At 39.3% G+C, this 27,728-nt stretch overlaps 1 protein-coding gene across 1 annotated transcript; it reads right to left on the reverse strand.

Annotated features, from left to right (window-relative positions):
• On the reverse strand, positions 1-27,634 carry LOC122406388 (uncharacterized). The gene is made up of 6 exons (XM_043411802.1): positions 27,350-27,634; positions 25,840-26,205; positions 23,652-24,061; positions 19,916-20,005; positions 980-1,063; positions 1-361 (listed from the first exon to the last, which is right to left on the reverse strand). The coding sequence occupies exons 1-6, from the start codon at positions 27,537-27,539 to the stop codon at positions 44-46; spliced, it is 1,458 nt and encodes a 485-aa protein (XP_043267737.1). The 5' UTR covers positions 27,540-27,634; the 3' UTR covers positions 1-43.
• Between the last annotated feature and the right edge of the window lie 94 nt (positions 27,635-27,728).

Consider the following 27,728-nt stretch of genomic DNA (forward strand, 5'->3'; position numbering starts at 1 on the left):
TTGTATTTCATAGATGGAGGATGATTAATGAAACATAATATCGTTAGGCATACAAGCCTCGTCTCAAAACACGATCTATTATAATCTTCTCCTGAAGATGGCGCTGTCGCAAGTTCTCCAGGTTCATCGATTCGTCGTCGAGAACGTCACTCGAGGTCTCGTACAAATTGCTGTCGACCCGAGTCAAAGCTCGAGCCTTCGTTATACTCTTTGACGAATTTGACCCTGATACCTCTTTGCGGATGTTGGGCGATGATATTCCTGCTCCACTCACACCCTCTGCTTTCTTGTTAAAGATTTTCCGCTGCTTGGAACGTGGAAGCCTCGTTCCAGGGCTGCTTGTGTCTCGTTGCAACAAAGCCTTGACGGATAATGGGCAAGTTCTTTTTAAACGAATAATTAAATATGCGTCCCTGTTCGAGGAGGCAGTTGGATAAATTCCCGAGAGTAATTGAGAGATAACAATTTCATGGGAAGTAATGAACAAAATTATTCTTTGGTCATCGATGCGGGAGTTTAGATTCGAGTTTTGTCAACGACGCAACTAAAAATGATGAAAATCTAGAAAAAAATGCTTCGCTCGCTCGTAGATTATTTTGATAAAGTGAAAGCCGCATTGGATGAGTAAAAAATTCGAGAATTTTCAAATGAACGGATATTCCAACGGGTAAATCCGAGGGAAGAGTTTCTCACAGTGAATCACGTATGCGTGCACAAAGTCCTCTAGCAGAAATATATTTCCCGAGGTGAAAAAGTTCGTCTTATCTCTCATTCGGATATTTGATGCATGGGCGCAAGGAGGCCGGAGGAAGGGAAGTCGCGAATTTCCGTGATCCACTGAATCGGCAAAACTCTTGAAAAACTTTGTGGCACGAAGCAAAAGGAGCGGAAGCTCTAGCGAAGGACTGTGAATAAAGGGGGGCAAGGGCAGGGGGGAGAAAAAAGCAAAAAATTCAAAAATATATATTCGCTGATTTACCTTTGATGCGGGACCCCCATGTTTCGCATTCATTGAAGCAAGCCCATCCGATAGAGATTTTTCAGAATCGCTGCGTCTTGAATTCTGTGAAGAACGAAAAGGTGAAATTATCGAATGGAAGAAGAGGAGAAGAACAAAAAACGTCCAATAGTACCGAGAGCACGAAGAAAAAAGGTCAAGTAGAGCCGCGCGTATGTGGGCTCGTGTGCATCTGGGTGTTGAGTCGTTTCAAAGAGTGAAATCCGAAGAGCATGAAAAAGAGATACAGAAGGGAGAAGAAACGCGAGAAATCGGTGTGTGCCAGGCCGGAAATACCGAGGCCCTTTGATCGGGCCTTCGCGGATGCGGAATGACCGTACTGGAATATTTACGAATTCACTGAGAGAGACCGCCCGACGCTCTTAAACTTCACCTTCTCTGTATACATGCGAGCTTTCCTATCGGCGATGCGAGCAGGATAATAATAGTAGCACTGGTAGCTGTCGAAGTCGCGCAGCGGCGATACTATGTTCTCAGAGACCGGTATCGAGCCAGGGATACTCGGGGATAGCCGAGTTTGGAATCGTCGATGTGGCAAACGAATCAAAGAATCCCCGGTCGAAGGGCGCCAGAAGGAGAAAGAGGGACGGGAAGTGCCACTCGTGCGAGCTGTGGAGTCAAGACACAGACGTCAGGGTGCTCAAAAATTCTCTTTGTCGAGAACGTCGAAGGTATAGTTCCACTCCTCACGGAGAAAATAAACTTTGTATATATTTATAGACACACACACACACACACTTACGGGGGTTAAAGAACGTTTCGCAAAGACACTTTGAATGTGCCCAGCGGCAGTGGTAACAGAGCACTCGTACCGAGTGTACTTTCATGCAAAAAATCATATCTCCAGTCCGTTCGGTTCTGCTGCGAGTGAGCAGCATCCGAGGAGTTAAAAATTCATGAGAAAAAAATGATTTTGCTTAAACTTCGAGACTTGGGACCGAACGTACGTTGAGGCTGCACAGCATCGGCTGTTGAAGTTTGAGCTCGGTATATGGAACAGGAATACAAAGCTACGTGATGCGAATGAAAAATGTACGGGTTGAGAAAAAACTATCAACTCGGAGCGAGTTTTTTTTACAGGTTTTTCAGACGGCTTGAACGATTATATTTTAAAGCGATCGAGCATCGATGCTGGAAAATCGCTCGGGATATGAGAAATATGGGTTGGCTAAACGGAATCGATGTTGATGTAACCGTGCCAGGAAACGCTTCGAGCAAAAACTCGAATATTGGCCCGTGCGCCAACAAGGGCGCGGGCAGGTTGGACTAAAAATCGTTTAGGTGCGAGTCGAGTTTTTCAATGCATTCGACGAGTCGATCTACCCGTGGCTGTGCTAGAAGCCGAATTAGTTTAATCAATAAATTAACGCTACCGCAACAACTCCGAACTTGGTACACACGCGGTATCAGGAGCTCCAAAATTCCCTTATTCCCCGTACGAGGGGTATGAAATGTAAAAAAAGGCAAAAGCAGCCCCTGCGAACCGGCTTCTCTCAGACCCCACCGTTTTTAGTTCGCTCACGGCTTTCATTTTTCTTGAGTTACCAATAACCTAATAAGACGAAGCTCGTATATTTCAATCGCTGTCGGAACATAATGTGAATTCTCGCGCTATTGCTTTGGATAAGAGGAAAACAGAGAACAGAGAACACACGAGCAAGGATATATCCACATGAGAGGATCCCAACACGCAGTTCGTGCTCTGCCCTCTCTCGCCCACGCTCTTTTTCTCCCTCTTTCTCGTCTCGCTCTGCCGATTCCCTTCCATGATCCTCGGTGGTCGCTGCGGCGTGGACCGGTCCCTTTGTACGTTTAATTGGATTTATGTCCGGACGGTATAGAGAGCCGGATTCTAGCCAGAAGAAACTCTGGGTTGAGTTTCACTGAGGCCTGTGAGGTTGTACGCTGGCCCTAGAATACTCGCTACACCCGCGTACACCTTACCGCAGAGGCCCGCTCGGAATCCATCCAGCAGCAACCCTCCAAAAGCTCAACGAAAGTGTCCAGTTGCCCTTCGCTCCTCTGCCACTCTTCGGGATACTTTCTCTTGCCCAACACGTACGGATAATGTAACATCGCAGTCTGTCCTCGTAGGCAAAGAGGCTTAACACGAAAGTATATGAAAACATTCATTTTCGTGGCTCTATTTTTATTATCCAAATTCAATTGTCGAAAAAAACGAGAGGAATATTAAGAAAGTTAAGCAGGAAATAGTACTAATGGACAGAAAAATATGAAACTTTGCAGAATGTTGAGTTATGATGTAAAAGTCATCCGTACAAATTTTTGAGCTCCGCGGTGGCTTGTGACGCGAAATATCTGTAATTGCTGCTTTTCTGCCTCGACGCGTTAACACGGCCCCTTACGAGAAATCACGGAGTAGCTGCACACTTTTCTCCATATCTCCGTTATTGATGGATAGGATGGAACAAAATTTGAACAGCAGAGAGATTAAATATTTCCAATCATTTATCCAGCTTTAAATTGATCGATGGTGACTTATGACGCAGGAGTAATTACTGCAAAGAGGCATGACACTCGCTTCTGTAGGTGCAGACTGGCAAACACGTTCGAAAAGTCTTTTACTAAAAGGATATGAGAAAATTTACAAACGAATTGAGAAGTACTCTCTTATTTCTGACTTTATATTTTATATTTATTTTGTTTTAGCCATTTATTTTTGACTTTTTTCAATGTTCCAAATCCCTTGATGCTTTTACTGTTGAATAAATACTGTAGTGCGAAAATAATCCCATTCACACTCTTCTAAACCTTGAATAAAGTTCAATAACGGGTGGGGTTCAATATGTCGAATAACGGAATTGTAGAACTGTCGATATTTCGAAATTTTTAAAGTTGTGATATCAGTTTGGAGAAAAATACATAATTCGAAATTCTTATTCCCGATTGACTATTGAGCAGATTGCGTGTTTAATAAAAAATTCCTTCTTTGAATTCGTATTTACTCGAAAAAATATATTTCAATAGTTTTCATTTCGAATGCAATTTTAACAGACCATCCGAATGTCAAAAGTCCATATTTTCGAATTCAAAATGGAGAGTAATTGTTTTACAGACAGACCAGAATATAGAGTAGCAAAAAATCGAAAGTGGATTTTTCGAGCCTATAAAACTTAGATATGCAGAATAGCGATGGCTCGAAAAGGCGAAAGTCAAAATGGCGATGTTCAAAATTGGAGATCACCGGTCTGAGTAAGTGAGTGAGCGTGTATTTGGAGCTCCACACCGCATTTCTTTATTTTGATCGATCGACTTTCTAACGTTTCGCTATTTTTACTGTTCGACTTTTTGGTGTTTCAATATTTCAACCTCCGTAATATTTGGTCTTTCGTTATTATATTTTCAAAATTGTAAATTTTCACAGTATCGCTGACTGTACTAATTTATGAATCGAAAGAGTGATAGTCGAATTTTCGAAAAATCGATTATTACATTCTATTTTCGATGTAAACGTGCTTCGAATCTTGCAGCTTCTGCTTTATTTATTTTCGGCATTCAAAGCTCTAGTCGAATCTATCTGTCTCCATGTTATCATTCGAAGTTTATAAACTCGAGATTTCAGCTGTTCGAAATTTTAGTCATTCCAACATTTGATCCCCACCCTTCAATAACATTTAGTACACTAGTAATCTGCCACGTTCCATGCGAATCATCCAATATACCGAGCTCCGAAGGGCTATTTTCTCCCTGAGTCGGAACTAAAATAAAAGTGACACGTTGTTGGCCCTTCTCAAGTTGAAATATTCAAAAGCATCAATATCGGCTTTCCGAGGTAGAAATAGTTGCTTATATAAATATTGCGTAAGCCGAAAATCTCGTGAGATTGATCCCTCGTAATTATTTCTATATCTTGATCGCTGCTCACGAACCTCTCACGGATGCTGCATCGCACTCATACATATGCAAACTATTTTAACTCGACGAGAAAGTTTTCTCGGTAGAAAAAAGAGAGACGGGGCGGAATCTGGAAAACTCTCGAAATAATGTCGATTGAATTTTTAACGAACCAGCAAAGTCCGTTCGGGTTCAAAAGGGGTCAAGCGCGGGTCACTCGCCTCAGGTATTTTTAAATGCTTGAAAATATTCTTAAGTTTATATGAATGCTTTACCGATATCGCGAGTAACTACCGCACAACAGTTTTATTCTCATCACGAGTGATTTTTATTTCCGTCATAATCATTCAGGCGTAACGCTCTTTCCCAATCCACAAATACTTTGGAAAGAACGAATTGCTTAACGAATAAACACTTTTACTAACTTTTGGTTATGCACGGAATAATCGTTAATCATTCAAATTTCAGCGGAGAATTCTAAAAAATCTGTGAATATCCAGGAACGAGGAGAGTCGATAAAAATAGGTGGAAACTAAAAGTGTCCCGTAGTACGAGATTGAACTGCTTTTGGGGAGTTTGAAATTCCGAGTGGACGTCGCGTAAGAATATCGTCCGGATGGGCTGATTAAAAATCCAATACGATTCTCTATTATTTCCACGATTCTTCCTCGAGAAAGTTCGCGAACGAGGTAGTGAGTAGAAAAGTATAAAAATCTGGCGTATCTGAAAATCGTAAGTAGAATTTGTGGGAGCGACATAACGAAGCGGAGTAACGTAAAAAAAAATCGTCAATGAGACGTTCCCGATAACGTTTCCTTTCATCGCGAGAGAATGTGCACCGGGAGCTTTTGAGTGTGTCAATGGCATAGCTCTACGGGTATCGAAGGTGAAGCACGCGCTTTTCTTTAAAAGAGAGAAATTCTCGGTGCTTTCAGCATTCCCGAGAATAAGAGGTTTCTCCACATCCACTGCTGGTTCGCTTCGGTTTGCTCCGTGTTACAAAGCCTTGCGAAGTGTATTTGGCCAGTGCGCACTTAACACCCGCGCGTGCCACAAAAGTGTGTGTTCGCAAACGTGTGAGAACGAAAAATAAACTTTTATACACAAAAGTATCCTCTCGATCGTCCCTCTCGCCTTCTCTTTTTCTTCATATCTTTGAAATTATAAACGAAACTGCAAAACCGGAAGCACCGCTCTTTAAAATCCACGCGATCGGAGCTTCCTTTCGAGCTTTCTTGCAGTACGTACCAGCTCCAAAAGCATCAGCGAGAAGGTCTGAAGACACGTCTGTATCCCACGTACTACACATACACGCGTGCACCATGTTCAATTCATGTATACACAGTATAAAGTAGGATCAGACAAACCAGCGCGTGTACCGAGAGATCCTCAATTAATCTGTACCCGGCTCCCTCTCGCTCTCTCTCTCTCTCTCTCTCTCGGTTTTCTTCTCCATGTGCCCCGATACTAGTCCCCTTTAGTACACTATAGTAAACAAGTCGCAAACGAAGGCTAAGGGGTAGAATGAAACAACTTGGTGAACACGAGCCGGTTTAGGATCGTGAGAAACTAAAGCGCATCGATCTTCATGCTCGTGTTTCCGTGAAGGAGTATAAACTCTGCTTTGGAATGTACTCGATGGGTACAGGTATACAAAATGCATTATATATACGTCGATGTATATCGATGTAGGTGGTATGCAGTGAAACGAGAGCAGCTTCGAAAGCCCTCCTTGCTGCTGGTATCGAAATGCGCGGGGAGCATCGACTGGCTCCTTGATGAGCGCTTGTTACAGTTAGCCAGCTCGAAACACATCGATGAAGCAGCCGACTGTGCGATCGCTCCTTCTCCTTCTTTCTTTTCATCCGTCTCTCACTCAATTTATACGTGTTTCTTTGAGATCCTCACGACCTCGATGAACAACGAGAGTGAGACCGAGCTCCGGGGATGCGAAAAGTAGCCCCAATATTCCATGCACGCGTGCGCGCACACACACACACACACACACACACACACACACACACACACAGACGCGAATCCAGCACGTGGAGGGTGAAAGAGAGACTCGTAGATATCGCCTCTGGCAACCTCCAAATGGAATAATTAAACACAAGTTCCATTGGCAGCACAGCCCAGCATCTCAACGGGGGATCGCTCTGAATTCACCTGTACGAACGTATGGCGGAGTTAACAAACGCAGTACATGAACGAGCAAATGACACGTGAAACGAATGTGCGTTGCTTCGATGCTTTAGACCGCTTTCTCTAGGGACCCAATGGAAACGCAGAGAAAAGCTCAGACGCAATGCTCACTTATTCGTCGAATACGACGAGCTTATCGTGACAGAGGGAGCCACGAAACATGCGTTTCTACCACGGGCTGAACCAAGAGCGTAAGCATTTCATCAACTCGCTCTCGATACTGTGGAGAAATGTTTCTTAGACGAATTTTCGAGGGAAGGAGAAAATTGAGGAGGAGAAAAACAGAGCGAGTCTGAGCCTCGGGATGCGAGAGACGAAAGCTTTGTGGAATTGTACGTGCAATTAAGATATTGGAAAGGTCTGTGGCTAGAAAAATTCATTGATGATAAGGAAATTCCACAAACTCGAGATGTTTCCTTTGAATATACATTGTGGGAATTATGATCGACGAATTGAAATGGAAATTGTATAGAAACGAGGAGATAAAGGAAAATTCTCGAGTCTGTATTGACCTGAATTCGTAGGAATTTTCATGAAAATCGAGTTAAATTTCTTATTCGACATAAAAAGTCTTTGCTGATGAAAAGAAGTATTCGCGGCCTCGCTACTTCGTTTTTTAATGACAGTGGAGAGTGCCTGGCCGCCGTCGTGCTCCGGCGCTCTCTCGAGTCAAGCAGCCTCGAGAACCAGACCAATACTTGGTTCGGTGACCGGTTGCTCGTGCACCCCTCGCGACCGCGAAACATGGGAAATAATATGAAGCGAGAAGATGAAGATTCCAAAACCGTACACGCGGAAGGAGAACCGAAAATGATTAAGGTAGTTCATGCACGAAACGATTTTCTTAAGAAAGTCGTGAAATTTACACCGAGTTTAAATACGTAGTTGACTGACACGCGTATCAAATTTTAAGGGGTTCGTCTTATTGGTTATTGAGATAAACGTGCATGTTTAAAAATGAAGAAAAATACACAGGGTTATGGAGACTGGGTAAAAAATCGTCCATCTTTCCATACAAAGGAAAAAAACGTACACAATAACAATGAAGTATGTAATATGAAGGTTTGGGAAAAAATTCGAGACGATCGTCTTACTAATAATAAAGATATATTACCTTAAAGATTGAACGAAATTGGTAACGAGCACTCATGTAACCTCACATTTGCTTATTTCGGCATTTTGTTTCTTCTTTACTTGGCCCATTCCTGTCTTTTTATTAAGGAGGGTGGCTACCGACGATACAATGTTGCCATGCTAAACCATGTTAATTACATTAAAAATTTCAAAATGATAAGAATTTAATAAAATTTGGTGAACACATTCTTTGGGGCCAAATTTGACAATACAAATTTTTTAAGATTTTTCTTCTGTACAGTTATCGAGTAATTGATTAGTAAAGTTCAAGTGTATAAGCATAGCGTTTCCATATATTAGGTATACATTCCGGGCATAAGAAATCTGCTTTAATGCGTAATTACTCGATAACTAAGCAGAAGAAAATTTTGAAAAAAATAGTGTCTTCGCACTTGATGTTGAAGAACATTATCACCAAATTTGATCAATTTTTTATAATTTTGACGAGTGTAGCCACCCTCCTTAATACGTTTTTCTTGATCCATTTCCCTTTGTGTTTTCTCTTTGCATATTTTAGTGTTTTAGTCAGGGACGAATGAAATTTGGGATTGAGTCAGTGATGGATGCCCAATTATTTAATGGCTCGTAATTACATTCTCGAAAAGATAAGTTGAAAAATGTGAAATAAAATTTCGAATTAATAACTCGGACATTAATTTGAAGTGATTGTATCTTTAATTAGGGAGTAAAAATCGATCCATAAAATACGATCCTTCGGGCATGATCTACCTTAACTCGCAGGATGCCAAATTACCAGGAACACCAGGAAAAATCATTAAAACATTCTTCTTCGTTGCTGCAGTTAGCTTATCAAAGTTTTAAACGTGAAAAAACTGTTAATTGAATACGCTATTTATATCCACTAGGGTGCATCCCGCGCGCTGAAGCGCGCGAGCGGTTTTCTGGTAGCGCTGAACCGCTCCTTTTATTGCGACAGCATCTTGAAGCCAACCTATTTCGGAGCAGTTCAATAAGAATAAACACGAGTACAGAGGGATGGCTCCATATTTTTCGATTTCTAGGCATATTCTTCTACTATTTTCGATGCTAGGTCGACAGCTCCACAATTTTCGATATCTACCCAAGTAAAAAATTACACCTTGGCTCCCCTCTGACTCCTAAGTGACTACTGTATGTCGAGTCTTTGGGTCCACGGTGTGGCTGATACTCAGCTACGGTTTGGCAAAAGTCTGGCGTTTCCAGATCACACTATCGATAGGTGTGTTTTTTCGAATTTTTGGAGCTTCCAAACATAATTTCAGTCCATTGCAGGCTCTTTGAACTCAAAAATCTGAGAGTTTTTTGAAGAAAAAAATATATTGACCTTGAATTTTGTCTTTGTCCTTGGATAATCGTTGACCGAGTCGATTTATCGAAAAGTGATATCGGTCGTCTTTTATAGAGCGTTGAATTCTCTACAAAAATATGCCAAGAACTTTTTGGTATCTTATGGGAAATCGACAAGAGCGATGCGCACTAACTTAATATTAATATTAAGGACTCATGTTTTAGCTGGTCTATTTTGATATTTAAACGAAACTTGTGAGCTTGGTTTCGAACGAAAATAAAAATTATTTTTTTTTTATCACCCCAATATCTAATATTTTTCTATATGTAAGCTGTCTGTCACTTTTTGTGATTCAAAGAAGAGGAAATTTTTCTATTATAGAATTCTGCCTTTCATTCAATATTACGGATATGTTTAATTACACAGGCACACAAAATAAAAAAGTTGGATGTGCGGCGGATACCGTAATACTTTTCCTACGTATTTTTAACTATCAAACCAATATTCGAGGTTAAAATTCAGATCCTGTGTACCATTTTTTCGATAACTTCAAAAAATAATGTAAATAGCCCATTATTCTCATTAAGCGTCATCTAGATCGCTATTTTAATCTATTTTAATCTTATTGTATTTATTTTTCATTTACATTAACACTTTGAGGGAAGGTACATATATGTACCACGTTCTTTCTCAAGTTTTTTCCTTTTTCTCGTTGTATTTTGCAATACATTTATACTTTTAAGTACTTTATAGATTCTTCAGGGCTCATATATTATGAGATACTTATGAGAAAAAATAATTTAAATATAAAATACATGTTTTTTTTTCAAAACAAATTGGGTTATTCTTAAAAGAAGTCTCCAAGTGCTTAAAATTTGTTTTACCTGTACTTGATATTGAGTACCATCATTTTTTTTAAGTTTTTTCCGCACGCTCGAATTTTCAAAAAAATTCTTCAAATTTTCCAAAATTCAAACTTGATCTAACAGTCTCCATATTACGTCCGCCATCTTAAATTTTTCAATCCTGATACAAGAATCGTAATTAACGATCCCAAAAAGCGTTAGATTGTCTATCAGTTTTGAAAAAATTTCAATAGAAAAGTGTTCCCTTCAATGAGTTAATGATGTTTGCACTTTTTCAACTTTTATTTGTCATTGGCAGGAATTTCTAGAAATAACGTCTCACGTTCTTCTTTCTTACCGTATTGTCGAAATTTTTTTTTTTTCTCTTCAAAGAACATCTTTCAATTTCCAGTATCATAAAATACGACGCCTATCCTAATTTCAGCCCTTTAGAATATTTTTTAGAGGTCGCTCATCGCGATTCTCTATTTCCCATTTAAATAATCCGGGAAGCACATCACTGGCGACTTTTAAATTTTGCAACTCGTGGACCGGTCAATGTAAGATAATTCCCACAACAGGTGTTTGTAGAAAATCGAGTGCTCTATAAAAAAGGTCTCTTGCCACTTTTTCAGCGAAACTGTTAGATTTATCACGATACGTTATAGGAACTTTTTTGAAGATCACGTCATTCTTACAAAAATTATCTCATAAAAAAATTCAGATTGTCATAAATTAATAATTTACTGTATTCCGAATTCATTGTTTGGAGGGGAATGACTTTTTTCATTGAGTGGGGTCATCTTGACAGCATGCATTATTGAAAATCTGCAAGCGTACATATAGAAATGAATAAACATAACAAACGCCCATATGAAAAAAAGAATGTTCATTTCAGATTTTTTTTTAACAATCTGGGAAACGTTGGCGGTGTTCTTGAACAACCTTCATAAAATGCTGCAATTGTTCCTCATGATTCATTAAACAATGATTATATCGTTCTATTGACGCAATACTACACTCTGCAACACCGTTCACCACCCTCAGATTTGTAAAAAAATTCCACATTCTCTTTATATCTTTGTGGTTAGACCACAGTGAAATATCGACTCCCAGGAAGTCGTGGGGTACATGAAAGTTTTGAAAAATGTCAGCGAATCTTTAGATACAAACTCACTTAAATCCTTCCTTAAACTTTTTTCTAATAAATCAGAACAAAGCAAAGTCAACCGAAGCGAACGCGTAAAGTGAAGTGGAGTGAAGTAAGCAATAAGTCTTTCCGTTCCGCCGATAACATAGGACCTACATTTACGGTGTAGCTCCAGGCGATTTTTTTAATAATAAAAAAAATTATTTGACAGAGAATTAAAAAAATTCTAACGTCTTTTAGAATCTCCATCCATAGTAAACATTACAAAGTATTTCCAAATAATAAACGCCATTCGCCTTCAAACAATGAGTTCGGAAAGCAGAAAATTATTAATTTCTGACAATCTGAATTTTTTTTGAGATAATTTCGATGAGAATGACGTGATTTTTAAAAAAGTTCTTGCAATGTATTCTGATGAATCTAACAGCTTCGCTGGAAAAGTAGCAAAAGTTAAAAATCTACTATCGGTTCAACTTTGACAGTGAATAACTGTTGAAAGAGAATATTTATTACCAAATGATAAGAGATTTTTTTTATAGAGCGTTCGATTTCCTACAAAAACCTGTTTTGGGAATGATCAGACATGGACCAGTCTGCAGGTTGCAAAATTCCAAAGTCGCCAGCGATGTGCTCCCCGGGTTATTTACATGGGAAACAGAGAGAATCGGGATGAGCGACCTCTAAAAAATATTTTAAAGGGCTGAAATTTGGACAGGCATCATATTTTATGACACTGGAACAATTGAAGGATGTTCTTTGAAGACAAAAAACAATTTTTTTATTGACACACCCTAATGTCTGTAAATCGACAAATATGGGGCCGTCGATCTAGACATCGAAAACCGTACAGAAATATACCTGGACATAAAAAACTATGGAGCTGCCGACCTAGACATTGAAAACCGTAGAGTTTATCTGGACATCAAAAGCTCTGGAGCCGTCAACCTAGATAGCGAAAACTATGAAGAAATATACCTGGACATCGAAAACCATAGAAAAATATACGTACAATGGAGTTGTCGGCCTAGAGATCGAAAACCGTACAGAAATATACCTAGACATCAAAAACTATGGAGCCGTCGACCTAGACGTCGAAAACCATGAAGAAATATACCTAGACATTGAGAACTATCAAGCTGTCGACCTAGACGTCCAGAACCGTAGAGAAATGTATCTAGACATCGAGAACTATCAAGCCGTCGACCTATACCAAGAAAACCATGGAGCCATCGACCTAGACATCAAAAACTTTGCAGCCGTCGACCTGGATAACGAAAACTATGGGGAAATATACCTGGTCATCGAAAACTATGAAACCGTCGTTCTAGATAGCAGAAACTATAAACAAATATACCTCGACATCGAAACCTACGGAGTCCTTAACCTAGATAGCAAAAGATATGAAAAAATATACCTAGGCATCGAAAACTATGAAGCTGTCGACCTAGACATCGGAAACTGTAGAGAAATATACCTAGGCATCGAAAGTTATGGAGCCGTTAACCTAGATAGCGAAAACTATGGGGAAATATACCTAGACATCAAAAACTATGGAGCCGTCGACCTAGACCTCGAAAACCATGGAGCCGTCGACCTAGACATCAAAAACTTTGCCGCCGTCGACCTCGATAGCAAAAACTATGAAGAAATATATCTAGACATCAAAAACTATGAAGCCGTCGGCCTAGACATCGAAAACTATGGAAAATTATACCTGGACATCGAAAACTGTGGAGCCATCAATCTAGATAGCGAAAACTATGGGGAAATATACCTAGACATTAAAAGCTATGGAGCCGTCGACCTACACTTCGAAAACCATGGAGCCGTCGACCTAGACATCAAAAACTTTGCCGCCGTCGACCTCGATAGCAAAAACTATGAAGAAATATATCTAGACATCAAAAACTATGAAGCCGTCGGCCTAGACATCGAAATCTATGGAACCGTCGACCTCCTAGACCTCGAAAACCATGGAGCCGTCGACCTAGATATCAAAAACTTGGCCGCCGTCGACCTAGACATCGAAAACCATGAAGAAATATACCTAGGCATCGAAAACTGTGTGAAAACTGTATGAAAACATACCTAAACATCGAAAACTGTGGAGAAGTATACCTGGACATCTGAAACCATGGAGAAATACACCTAGATATCGGAAACTATGGAGTTGTCGACCTAGACATCAAAAACCTTGGAGGAATATACCTAGGCATCAAATAACATTGAGAAATACACCTGGACATCGAAAACTATGAAGCCGTCGACCTAGACATCGAAAACCGTTGAGAAATATACCTAGACATCAAAAGTTATGGAGCCGTCAACCTCGATAGCGGAAACTATGAAAAAATATACCTAGACATAAAAAACCAAGGAGAAATATACCTAGACATCGAGAACTATGGAGAAATGTACCTAGATATCGAGACCTATCAAACCTAGGCATTGATAACTATGGAGAAATATACGCAGACATTAAAAACTATGGAGCCGTCGACCTAGAGGTCGTAAATCACGTACAAATATACCTAGACATTGAAAACTATGGAGCCGTCGACCTAGACGTCGTAAACCACGTAAAAATATACCTAGACATAAAAAACTATGGAGTCGTCGACCTGGATGTTAAAAACTATGGAGAAATGTACCTAGACATCGAAACCCAAAGAAAAATATACCTAGACATTGAAAACTATGGAGCCATCGACCTAGACTTCAAAAACCTTGGAGAAATATACCTAGACATCGAAAACTATGGAGCCGTTGACCTAGACGTCGTAAACCACGTAAAAATATACCTAGACATAAAAAACTATGGAGTCGTCGACCTGGATGTTAAAAACTATGGAGAAATGTACCTAGACATCGAAAACCAAAGAAAAATATACCTAGACATTTAAAACTATGGAGCCGTCGACCTAGACATCAAAAACCTTGGAAAAATATACCTAGACATCGAAAACTATGGAACCGTCGACCTAGACATCAAAAACCTTGGGGAAATATACCTAGACATCGAAAACTATGGAGCCGTTGACCTAGACATCGAAAACCAAGGAAAAATATACCTAGACATTGAAAACTATGGAGCCGTCGACCTAGATAGTGGAATCTGGAGCCGTCGACGTAGACAGGAAGTAGAAACGTCATCCTGGGCATCGAAAAACATGAAGTCGTCAACCTAGACAACAGAAGCCATGTAGTTGTTGTCGATCTGGGCATAAAAAATCACTATTAAGTCGACCTGGATTTTGACTACCACAAACCGTCGACCTCGTCACTGAAATTTGTAAAATTAACACGAAATTTCGGACCTTGAGAAAATTCGTATATTTTCATAATCATCCTACGATAAATCTATTACCATTCGAAGTACGAAATAAAAAGCAATTCGCATTTCAATTCAATGTAAATATTATTTCCTATTTTCGTGCTGAAAAAAACTGGAGCCTGAAAAACATGGGTTATGTTATTTTACACTCGAATACGAATACTTTTTTATTTGAATGTGCTGTTTCTCTGTGGGCCATGTAATTAAACGCTGTTCATTGATATAATCAACTGCGCATACACGAACTGTCAATCTGACAGTTGAAACTATCAAACTAAGAGCAGGACTTTAAATTCGAGATTTCAAAGCGACCAATCACAGCACGAATAAAACGACAACAATGCTCCCCGTTGGTGACCAACTTCGGGCGTTACTCACCAACTTTTTAGAAGAGGATTCTCGTTCATATTTGAAACAACGATCCATCGTCTTCTCTCTCTCTCTCTCTCTCTCTTGCCTTTGTCACGAAGCAATTGATACCTCTCGTGTTGGATTCGCGTTTCTTCAACCGCGACGTTGTGAATTCTGCAACAACGCATTGAACGCGCGAAGCCATAGGGCAGGAGGTTTTATGTTTTGTTAAAAGTCACGCGTCGGAGCTCAAGCCAAACAAGAGGCAGTTTGCCTCCCTCAACATATATCTGCCACCCTTTATGCGCTCGATCCTCGTACTCATATACATAGACGAGAACCGGGAATTGGCAATTAAATGCGTTGACCGCGAGTTTCGTGTAACAAGAGAAATCGCCGCTGATACCAATTTATATTCCCATATGTATACACGTGTATGCATTCAAAATTCATGCGTAACTCTTTACCGGCAAACGTATTTCGAGAATATGATTAAATGGATCGTGCCTCGAGAAATTTCTCACGCAGTCTGCCGCCAAATTTACACACGCGATCCGTAACGCACAGGATACGAGATTAACATTATTTGTGATATTCCAGACTCTAATGTACATAAAAAATTTAATCTCGCTGAACGTCATATATTTATGTCCACTATATATTCATGGAGTACATTGCTTCAATTGCTTTAGTGATTTTGACTAGAATTATTAACACCTACCCGATACCCTCGTCCTCAACAATCATTGAAATTGTTGACAAAAGCATACTAGTTTTAGTACAGACAGATGCATGCCCCAGGTAAAACCTTTTTGGATCGTTAAATCTGCTTAATCATTCGCGTTTCACTGATATACTGCCTTAACTTGAGCTTATTTACTCGATACTCATTAGCGCAGGGACTCTCATTTATTTTTGTCAACCTGCTTCCGTTATGCGATTTTGTTCGCGAACATAACGTCAAATTTTCTACCCTCGCGATGAGCTGTCCGAAAATCATGCCGGAGAAGCTGCGCGGACCTGGGGACAACAGGAGTGGAGCAAACCTTGACAACTGCTTTTTCTAAGGATTTTTTTTCGTTTGAAAATGAGGGTGCAACTTTGGCCAGGGTTCCCATTCTAAATAACCTTACTCAAAACAACCAACGAAGAAAATAACCATGAGCGAAAAACCCATGAATAGAATTTAGGCGAGGTTATTTGGTTAGGCACTCTGTGAGTTTTCTTGGCAGACGAATTATGGAATATTTGAGCCAGAAACCATCAGAAATGAATTTAACAAAAGGGCTTTTGAGGCGAACAATTCCAGCTTGTTTTGCTTTGCCATCTTCATTTCTGTGATTTTTTTGCACGCAGGATATTGTTCCAAGGATGTTGGTTTTTTCAAGATTTGCTCACTTCACAAAGGCACTCTTTAGCCTTTGAAAAGATTTTTATCTCACGAGTTCCTGATAAAACTTTCAAAGAGGACACCGAGAGCTTCCATTTCGTTTATGAAGAACTTTCCTGCGAATAATTTGGGTTATAAACTTTGAAAGTTATGTAACTCGGCGAAAAAAATCGCAGCAAAGTTTTTGCCAAATGAAATTGAAACTCTCCGTATCCGCTTTGAAGATCTTATCAGTTAACTGTAAAGTCAAAACCTCTGTGAAGAAAAAGAATGGTGAAAATCCAACTTTTCCAAAATGATCTACGGGTGAGCTAGAAAAATCGTAGAAATAAGAACAAAATGGAAAATGATGCTGAAATCAACCGCTTCGGAAGCCTGTTCGTTGCCTTTCCTTAAGGAGCTTTCTAGTCGAGACGTTCGATTTTCAGTCTCAAAGAAAACTCACGAGATGCTTAATACTTTTGGTCTGAACTACACTCGTGACGTCGCAGCAGTTTCTATTGCAAAGTTCTTAAGAATTTTAACAAATCCATGCAAAGGAACAGAAAAAACTTCGACTACATGAAAAAACGAGATTTTATCATAGTCAAATTGGAAAAGTGTGAGTTTCCGAAAAAAAAAACTCGCCTTTGAGAATGTCGGTACAATGCGACCTCGATTTTCTACCACGATCGTAATCTGAAGCGTGGAGAAAAAGAGCAAAAAATCTTATCCCAATAAGGGTTCCGACCTACGAAAAATACACGAGGGTCTTTACTACGAAAAGTTCCGATTCTGCAGGACCCTTAATCGAACTTATTAAACTTTCAAGCCCGCTTAATTTTCAAGTAGTTAGGTTAGTTCGTGTTTTCTCAGCCACGAAGCGTTTCCGCTGCGCGCGTGTACCAAGCATTGCTTATATTTCCACCACGTTCGAGCTGCGCCTCTTATTTCAACTCTGATTTTCTCGGCAAGTGTTGGCAAATCGTGCTCGCACAGTCAGTGATTCCGGGCACTGGAAAATCGCCGATTTTTTCATAACCGAAAGTGAAGTTTAACATTTTTAATAAATCCAATGACAAAATGTGTTTTTCAAAGATTCTCCGTTTGTTCTTCTCACGTAGAAAATTTCATAGCCGCGATCGCAACCGCAGGCCGGCTTCGCATCTCAACGGTATAGCGCGGCTGCACGGCGCTCTGTTTGCTGTTTGTCCGTTGAATTCAATTGAATTTGTTTCAAACTATACCAACATGCATTTCCATTTGAATAATAAAATTTTTTTTTTGAATAAGAAAATTATTTACGAAGTAGAATGAATCGCGTGGAACGAGCTGTACAGTTAAAAGCGACACCATTTTTAGCTGGCTTTTAACCAAATTTAGCAAACAATTCGTCCGAGTAATCCAAACACCAAAAGAAATGGCGATCTTTGACAATTTAAAAAAAAAAACGTATTTTAAGGTAATTCATGCACGAAACGATTTTCTTAAGAAAGTCTTGAAATTTACACAGAGTTTAAGGATCACGAAATCAAAATAATGAGAATTTGGTAAATTCGGTGATAACATTCTTTGGCATCGAGTATACAAATACAATTTTTTTCAAATTTTTTTATCACATGGTTATCGAATAATTGAACGTTAAATCGAAGTTCTTATTCACGAGGATGTATAACTGTGTAAACTCTATGCTTATACACGTGAATTTTAGTGTTCAATTACTCGATATTGTCTTATATATCTTTAAAAAATACATTCACCAAATTTTATTAAATTCTTATCATTTTGAAATTCTTAATATTTTTAACATGGTTTAGCGTGGCAACATTGTATCGTCGCGATCCACCCTCCTTAAATGGGTAGTCGACTGACACGCATATCAAATTTTATAGGTTTCGTCTTATCGGGTATTTAGATAAACGTATTTAAGGTAACTCCTGTACTGCATGCTGGTCAAATGAGTGCTAAATTTTCAAAACGCTTTTAGACCAAGTTTAACGTACTGATTAAATATATTGTTAGTAAATTTGTATTATAGCATATCTTATTAAGATGTAAAAATATTAAAAACGCTAATTTTGCAAAACCATCAACTGATAAATGCAAATTCCCATGCTGACACATTTTCACTGGTATTTTTCAAAGAATTATCTGCGTTTTTTCATCAATTTTATTGGAACAAATCTAATTTTGTTCGTCAACCGGTCCTCTATGAATCCACCATGTAGTTATTTTTTTAACTTGATCGTTTCACTGTTGAAGCTAATTGTTCATTAAGTGGAAAAACTTTTTCATTCATAATTTCTGAAGGAATGAGTTTAAAGGAAAATCTATACGTGGTGAATTCGTAGAAGATCGGTTGAGGAACAAAATGAAACTTGGTGCAATAAAATCGATCAAAAAACGCAAATAATTCTTTGAAAAATACCAGTGAAAATGTGTCAGCGTGGAAATTTGCATTTTTATCAGTTGATGGTTTTGCAAAACTAGCCTTTTTTAATATTTTTACATTTTAATAAGATATGCTGTAATACAAATCCACTAACAATACATTAAATCAGTACGTTAAACTTGGTCTAAAAGCGTTTTGAAAATTTAGCATTCATTTGACTAGCATGCAGTACAGGAGTTACCTTAAATATGAAAAAATATACACACAGGGGCTTAGTCCCTATACCCCTATGGGAAAAAATTCGAGACAATTGTCTTACTTAGTAATAAAGATATATTACGTTAAAAATTGAACGAAATTGGTAAAATGAACACTCGTAACCTCACATTGGCTTATTTCAGTATTTTGTTTCTTCTAGGTTTGGCCCATTCCTGTCACAGCCTTCTGTCTATTTATTAACACTTTTTTTCATCCATTTCCCTTTGTGCTCTCTAAAGCGATTTTTTACATAAAAAACTATAATATTTTAGCCAGGGACGAATGAAATTTCGAGTTCAGCGAGTGATGGATCCTCGTTCAATTAATTACTTGTAATTTCATTCGTCAAAAGATAAGTTGAAAAAATGTATTTACAAATTTGAATGAATAACTCTGACATTAATTTGAAGTGATTATGTCTTTAATTAGGGAGTAAAAATCGAGCCAATTTAGACATCCATAAAATACGATCGTACGGGCATGATCTACCTTAACATCGCTCAAGCAACGACAAGCAATGAATCCAAATGATTTTTCAGTGTGCATTCAAGCATTAGTGGGATGATTAATGGCATGAGAAGAGAGAACTTGTGCTCTAAATAGTTGTACATACCGTACAGCTTATCTCTTATTTGTGTCCATATATAATATGCGAGTAACAATATTATAGCATATGCACTGAAACCCAGTCTTACAAGACATTACAATATTAGTATTACCTTGAGTTTCTCAGCACGACGTAGAATTCGCTGGCGGTTGAGAGCACTAACCGAGTCTCCGTAAGTTCTGCGTCGCATCAGCCACTCTCCCTGCAACGAACAAACAATCCCCTCAAGCTATACGAAGATGCTTTGAGCAAGAAACTTTCCAACTAAACACAGCTCATGCAATCTCTGTTTTCTACCCCCCCTCTACATATATACTCGTATATTACCAACGATATAGTTTTATCTATAAATAATATACAGGGCTACGGATGGAAGCCCATCCCGAAGTCTCCGAGCTAGCCCAGAGGTCATTGATTGACCAGCAAAAAGAGCGACAAAACAGTCGCAATGGCAGCCTGGTTTCTCTGTTCATACCACGCCCGCTCTTTGGATCAAAAGCGATGCTGAGTTTCCGAGGTGGTTTTGTCCCACTGCGCAACTCGAAACTTTTGCCTACAGTCATGGAAAACCACCTCGAGAAACTTGGGACACAGCTACGGCCCCTGCGCTCATAAATTCGTATGCAGCATCATTTATCTTACGCATTCTTCTTGCCTCTTGGATTTCTGACGATTTTTTCTGCTACATTATCCCGGACGCAGTGTTATAACTTCACTTTTAGTACGGAGGATCTGATTTACTAGTTTTTTCTCATTGGAGAAACGTCCAATGGTCTGGTTTCTTCAGTTTTTTCATTACTCACATTGAGAAGGTCGTTTTATAATGAAATTTGAGATTCACCGCTCCAACGTTGATCGGATTGTGCATGGATTTCTGGTAGTTTTACTCCGCCAAACATCGAGACACTTTGGCCGAGGATTCGCGGCCGGAAAAAATACGATTCAGAGATCTTGACCGGGGCTATGAGACTCCGAAATGAATCCTGGGAGAGAAAAGTTGAAACGAGCAGGCGAACGAGCGATCGAAAATGCCCGGGACATCAAAAGGGTCCGTATGCAAGCCGTGAGAAACACGAATTCCCAAGTTTATGAAAGCCATTACCTCGCGCTATAATATCGCATTTGATACACAAATGTGCGCATGCATTTCTTCAGGGGATGCACACATAAATATTCATAGATAAATATGTGCACACGCACACGCGTACTTCCCGAAGGAAATGACGCTCTCGTTTCCTCGCGAAATGAGATTTCTGGGGTTGCCCACAATACTCTCCCGAGACTCTCGAGGCCCCCGCGCGTTTCAACATTTCCACGATACAAGCGAAATTAATACTCGGAATCCACATAATGCTGCCCTCTATTAAATATTCACGTGCGCGCATAAATTCGTGCGTGGATGGGTGAAAAGTTTGACGTGGAAGTGGCATTTAACAACAACGTCAGCGTTTTCAATTTCCAACAATTTACAATTTGAGCTTCTCCCAAAAGCCATTCCCGATGAGTATTTTTCCGCATTTCAATTCGATCATCTCATTCCATATTTTTTATCGCGAATCCAGGCTCGGTAGCTCGGAAAATCAGACCCGGAATTTGACACAAAATCACCGAACAAATCAAAACATTTTTGTTTCACAGTTTCTTCAGGAATCGAGAGCAAAGATGCTTGTCGAGCCATTGGAACAGGGATTCGATTAAACTCGCTCTGGACGTCGACCAGAACTCCTTGAAATGTGAGAAAATAAATCCTCGATGCTTTATTTCGGAGGCAATTCCAGAAAGTATCGAACTTTTTACGTTTCATCGTACCCAGATTGCTATTGTACTTTCTGAACTAATTTGATCTGCATGCATTTATAATTCCAATGAAAAATACTGCGCTCTTGAAAAAGTAGACTTTCGAGTGTAATGAGACTCCAGAATATTCATAGGCTTGTCCATCACGAGCGCGCTCTATCGTCGAATCAAAATTACACGACCTACGACGTTAAAACCAGAGACGAAGTCTCAAATTTCGAAAAGATTGTATTGAAAAGCAGTTTCTCATAATCTGCATAAATCTCCGGAGCTTACTGTTCGTTTCGACGTAGCTAAGGAGTCGATTACATTATTCGGAAATCTGAAAAAATCAGAGCAAACGCGGTGCTCAGGATAAAGTGAATTGACAGTGGAAAATCGGATGAAAGAATTTCATTTTACTTTTCCATCTTTTGTTTTGCGATAATATTTTCAAAAAAATGTTTGACCTCAATGTGCTCACTCCTCGAAGGTTTGACAATGTAACGAAACTCCAATTCACTTTCAACAGAGTCCGCTCGTCTCCTCCATAATCTGCTTTCTCAAGCATTGCCAAAGATCGATTGAACTTTGTTTCAGTAACGCTCGTGAGCATGCCGAACAAACTTTTCGTAAAATCGATGAAAATACAACTCGAAATAATACAGTACGAAAAACGAATATAAAACTGAATATTAAATTTTGTTTAGACCGAAATCAGTGAATATGTTGAGATCTGCTGGTTTCATTTTAGTTTTCAGTTGGCGCAAATGCTGTTTAAAAATACTTATTTACCCGTGCGAAGAAGTCTCGTAATAAATTTCAGAAGCACTTTCATTAAGAGTTCTCTAATGCACATACAGGTGGACGGCAAATCCTCAGAAGCCAGAAAATTGCAATAGAATGAGCCCAGTCCTGGTGACCGTTATCCTCGACTTATAACGAGCAATATTAATTCAGAATATGCTCCTTGCCTCTCCTCCTCGCCCTCTCTCGGCGACCAACTCCGGCGAGGCTCGAAATACACTGTAATTATGATACATTAAGTCTAATGCACGTACCGTCTGCACCGAGACCGCGTACTTATATCGATCCTTGTGCAGGAGCCGCGAGGGCAGAAAAATCTTATTTCTAACCGTCAAGCTTTTTTTTTCGCACACGAGTGTCGTCAACGTCGAAGATGGAAGTACAACGATCGCTGTCCAGCTTTTATTATCGTTTCTATCCAACGAGTTTGGAAGTGACAAGAAAAAGTGCTCTTTAATCACAAGCTAACTTTTTTCGAAGGAAAATGTTGAACGGAATCAAAGTGACATAATGGGCTCAACGGATCCATGAATCCGGTTGGTTCTCCAATTTTCTGTCGGTTCTCACACCCAATTAATTATTCGTTTCATCAGAAAATTTCGGACTGGGACGAAAATATCCTGCTCAACTTGATAAAATTCGCAGGCTCTGCTCTCTGCTCACACGTCATTCAATTTAAACGATCACATTCACGCTCATGAAACAGAGAACAGCTCGTATCAAATTGACGTGTTTGATATTTTGGAACTCGGCTGCTGCGGGCTCGTATTAAATTTCGAAGACGTGTGACCTATTCGAGAACGATAACTCCGGGTTATTGAGCCCCTTAACTCAACAGATTTGGACGTAATTCTATTTCTATATGGGGAAGTTTGAAGGCGACGATAAAAGTTGTCGGCGATTCGAACAAATCCGAGGAACCGTTTTAGAATCGTTGAAATCGTTCAGAGATAATTTCGCCTGCCAAATTGAAAGTCCTGCTACGGGTAGAATGTTATTCATTCAAACGATGTCCAATCGTTCACTCGAAATGCTCCGGCCCGAGGTCCGGATTACAGGAAACTGAGGTTGTTGAAATTTTTAAATATTTTGTAGAAAAACTCGTCGAGGCGAGGAAAAATGTTTTTCGTACAGCGTTCAAAATTTCGTTAATGATCCTCAGTTTTTGCCCTCCGCGTTCCTTCGATTGAGGCTTTTCACGATCGAAGACGATGCGATTATCCATGGTTAGAGGTAAAGCTCGGAAGTTCATACGATAAATTCACCTTTTTTTCCATCGCGTGCCTGTCAGGACCGAGTGAACGATCAGGACTCGGAACGCTGAGGTTCTTGTAGTCCTCGATACCGTAAGGTTTGTAAGATACTCGTCGTTGCCGATTTATCGGTTGGCCACCGTCGGAACAGCATCCTGGCCATCCTGGCTTGGAATCGTTTCCGTTCCTTTCGAATTCTGTCCCTTTCGCAACGAAAGTATCGCAGGAACGACTTCCGCTTGATTCTTCGGACACGATATGCTGTAACTCTGGACGATGGAAATCCTCGACCCGCGGGAGCAACAAAGTAGCGTCGCCGTCGTTTGTACTCGTTGGCCGTTTGTTCGTCGTTCGAATTTCACCATTCGCTGGAGTCGAACCCACGGGAACACGCGTGCAATCACGCGCTTCGGAGCTTGTGGCTGTAAAATAAAAAAACGACGGGCCTTATTGCACTCGATTTTTATTTTACTTTGACGCAACAGGCGAAACTAACGAAAAATCAAATATTTGCTGAGCTAATTAATAAAATATTATTCCCTGTCGAAATACACTGAGAATTTTTAATCTGTTGATGATGCGCAATAAGATTTTTCAATGGATTTATTTTTTGGTTAAAGTGGTGAAAATAATGTCAAAAAAGTAACGCTGCCATAGAAAATTGCAACAAAATTGCGCATTTTAGAGCGAAGCTCCTCTTCACTGGAACGAAACTTTTTTAAAACGATGAAAAATTATGTTGCGTCGATCAGTGTAACGATTTGAGGGCGGGGTTACGTCAATTCGGTGAAAAACATTTTAAGTATTTTTTTAGACGCTGCAGATAATAAAAATCTATGTTATTGATCCAGACATCATAATACAATGTACGAACAAGATTTCCTGAATTTTTGAAACTCGAATATCAATAATTAACTCGACGGTAGCAGAGACACTTTGGAAAAAAGTTGTCCAACGGTGATTAATCACGTATCCACAACATTTTTTCCAAATTTTCATAATTATTAATATTCCATTAACAGACAGGCTCATTTTTTAGGCGAAAATCAGAGTTTTCACTTCTGAGTGCCCGAAAAAATGGAAAAAATTGAAAAAAAAAGAAAATCCTTTCGCAGACACCTGGTCAAACGTGTACGGAAGTACCGTGCCAAATTTCAAAAGAATCGGTCGAGTAGATTTCGATCTATAAAGCTCACCGATGGACAACATTTTTCTAAAGTGTCTCTGGTTTTAATAAAGTAATCTTCTGGTTTTAAAAATTCCGAAAATATTGCTCATATATTGTAATATAATATCACAATCAATAAAATTAATTTGCTATTACCTGTAGCGTCTAAAAAAATTCTTAAAATTGGGCCTTTTTTCACCGAACAGACGTCGCCCCGCCCTCAACTTGAGAAAAGACTTAATTTTGCCAGCATAATTTGCAGGTGCGATAATCGGTAGCTGGGATGCTCATGAATGAAACATTTTGTTCGTTATCGAGAGACACTTTGAAAATTCATTGGATTCGACTTCCGGCATCCTCGAGCCGTTCCCAGAGCCGGATATCGGCGACTTGGACTGAATATTGATTTTTGTAATTTAATATCAAGAGACGTGACAGCGTCCTGGCGCTAAATATTCTAAAAAAAGTTTCATTAGACAAAACAAGACGTCGTGCAACGTATTTGTACTCGAGATTGGTTAATTCCTCGCCGGACATTATCGGCTTCAGTTTTATTCATCGAGTTTCGAAAGAATCATAAACAGCGCGAAATAGTTTCGTTAACGAAATAATAAAATTGGAATTTAGTTGAAACATTAAAATATTTTGCTGCGCGTATTCAACATATGTTTTCTTGAGTTGTCGAATGTTGCAAAAAATGTGATTATCGATTTTTTCGTGTCGTAGCAGGTAAGAGGAATTTGTAAATTTAATAAGCAAGGAAGAAACATGATCAGAAGGATTGAAATACTGGAAAAAATGGAGATAATAATAGAAGAAGTAGGTAAAAATGCAAATAAATGACCGAGGTCAGATTTTAAGTTAATTATATTCTCTCTGTTATACTTGAGCGCTAATTGCCTAATGAATTCTCAGAAATGCAATTTGTCTGGGAGAGTGGCAGGGGTTGAGTGGGGAAAAAAAGCGGAGAAGAAAGAAAAACCGGTCGCAAAGAACATTGAACAAAGGGGAAATTATTCAAAGAATTCTAACCGAATCTTCTGTGGTAGAATTCCAAGTAGGAAACGGGCTTTTTGCTTCTGTCGGTGATGCCAGACGGCTGTACGTTGCCAAGCTTTTTGTCGGCTTTCATGAACTCGGCGACATCCTCGGGTCCCTTTCCCGAGAGGGACGAGCCATCGTGCCGGAATTTCGACAACGACAACGAAGACGAGCGCCCTCTCGGCACGTTGAACTTTTTTTCAACGGGACGCCCCGTCCGAAAATTCGTTTTTGTACTAACTGTCACCGGGAGCTTTTCCACGCTCCAGCAAAACTCTCCTTTCGCTATCCTCCCACTTGTAATTATCGCATTCCTTCTAAATTTTCCGATATTCTCATCAAGCTTCGACGTTCTTCCTGCAAAAAACGAATTCTTAAATTCCTTATCTAAAATCCTCTTCGAAAATCGTTCTACACGTCCAATTCCCCGAGCTATTTCGCCCTTTTTCGACACTCGTCGAAAATTCCTTTTTAAAGTCAATTCTCGTGTAATCAAAATTTATTGATAACCAAAAAACGGATATTTAAGCGTTGAAACTTCGTTGCATGTTATTATGTCGTTCGCTGAACCGATGGAATACGATTAATAATTCATTTTAATTACACGAGCCTCTCGTATTTTTATTAAACTTCCAAAACGACCGTAATGCATTTCGTATCAGCCAAGTAGGTTATTATACGAGTTGTATCATATTCCATGAAATACGCCGAATATTCCATTTATTCTTGTAATTATTCAAGTCCAATTTTTTCTGTTAATTTCAGTAGCGAACGCGTTACCATGTTACATCCGCGAGAATGAGAATAGAACACAGAGAAATCCGGTGCGAAGCGAAGCCACTTGAAATAAACGAATTAAACCTCGTTTTTAATCGAAAACCAGCACTCTTGATTCGATAGATTTTCGATACGGTTGTCACTGAGCAGGAGACTTCGAGGATATTTACAACTGTGGTTCCGATCGATTTTTTCATATGCACAAGGTCATTTTTGTTTTCGTATTCTGATGGCTTGACAGCAGGTTAGGAAATCGCAGAGTTTTAAAAAAATCTTCAATAATCTCAAAGGCGATGCCGTAGATTTTCGAAATACGAATAAATAGAAATGGAAAACGTTTGTTAAATGAATAGCATGATGCAATATTTCTTCAGGTTACTCTATATTTTTCAGCTTCGCTTATATCGTATCGGTCTCCCTCAACGAATAACCAAATTTTCCATGTAACACGATATGAATATAATAGCAGTCCAACGAAAATGGACGAAATAATCTCGAATTTCTAACGAGCTCGTGAAATTGAATGTTGAATAAACTGCACGGTTTACGGATCGTTTACTATTCCTATATAATAGAGCAGTACAATTGCAAGCTTAAAATAATATTGATTAAATTGACTGGATATAATTACGACAGAAGCACACATAAAATCCGTTGGAAGGTTTCGAAGAACAATAATGCAATAGGAAAAAACTAATAAAATTTTTTAATTTTTCAACATTACCCGTAGTTGGTGGTTTCCTTCCTGTTTCATCCACTTCATCTGAATTATTTGCGGTCACAAAACCCGTTCGATCTTTATGTTTATCCTGATTTTTTAGGTTAGTACAAGCCAATCCAATTTTCTCTCGCGCCATAGTTTTTGGATCATTGTTTGAATATTTTTCCAAGGAATCCAAGGAATAGGATGACATCTTAAAATGCGGTTGGATATCCCGCGTTTAAATTCATAAGATTATGATCGCATTTAATTATTTCAATCAACACTCAAATCGTGGAATATACACGATTCAAATGTTACCATCGATTTTTATATCGACGACCAAGTCGACGACAGTGACATTTGCGGTGAAATGCGAAACATAAACCTGACCAACAATGCA

This window comes from Venturia canescens, chromosome 2, assembly GCF_019457755.1.
Source record: "Venturia canescens isolate UGA chromosome 2, ASM1945775v1, whole genome shotgun sequence".
In the NCBI taxonomy this organism is placed as follows: Eukaryota; Metazoa; Arthropoda; class Insecta; order Hymenoptera; family Ichneumonidae; genus Venturia; species Venturia canescens.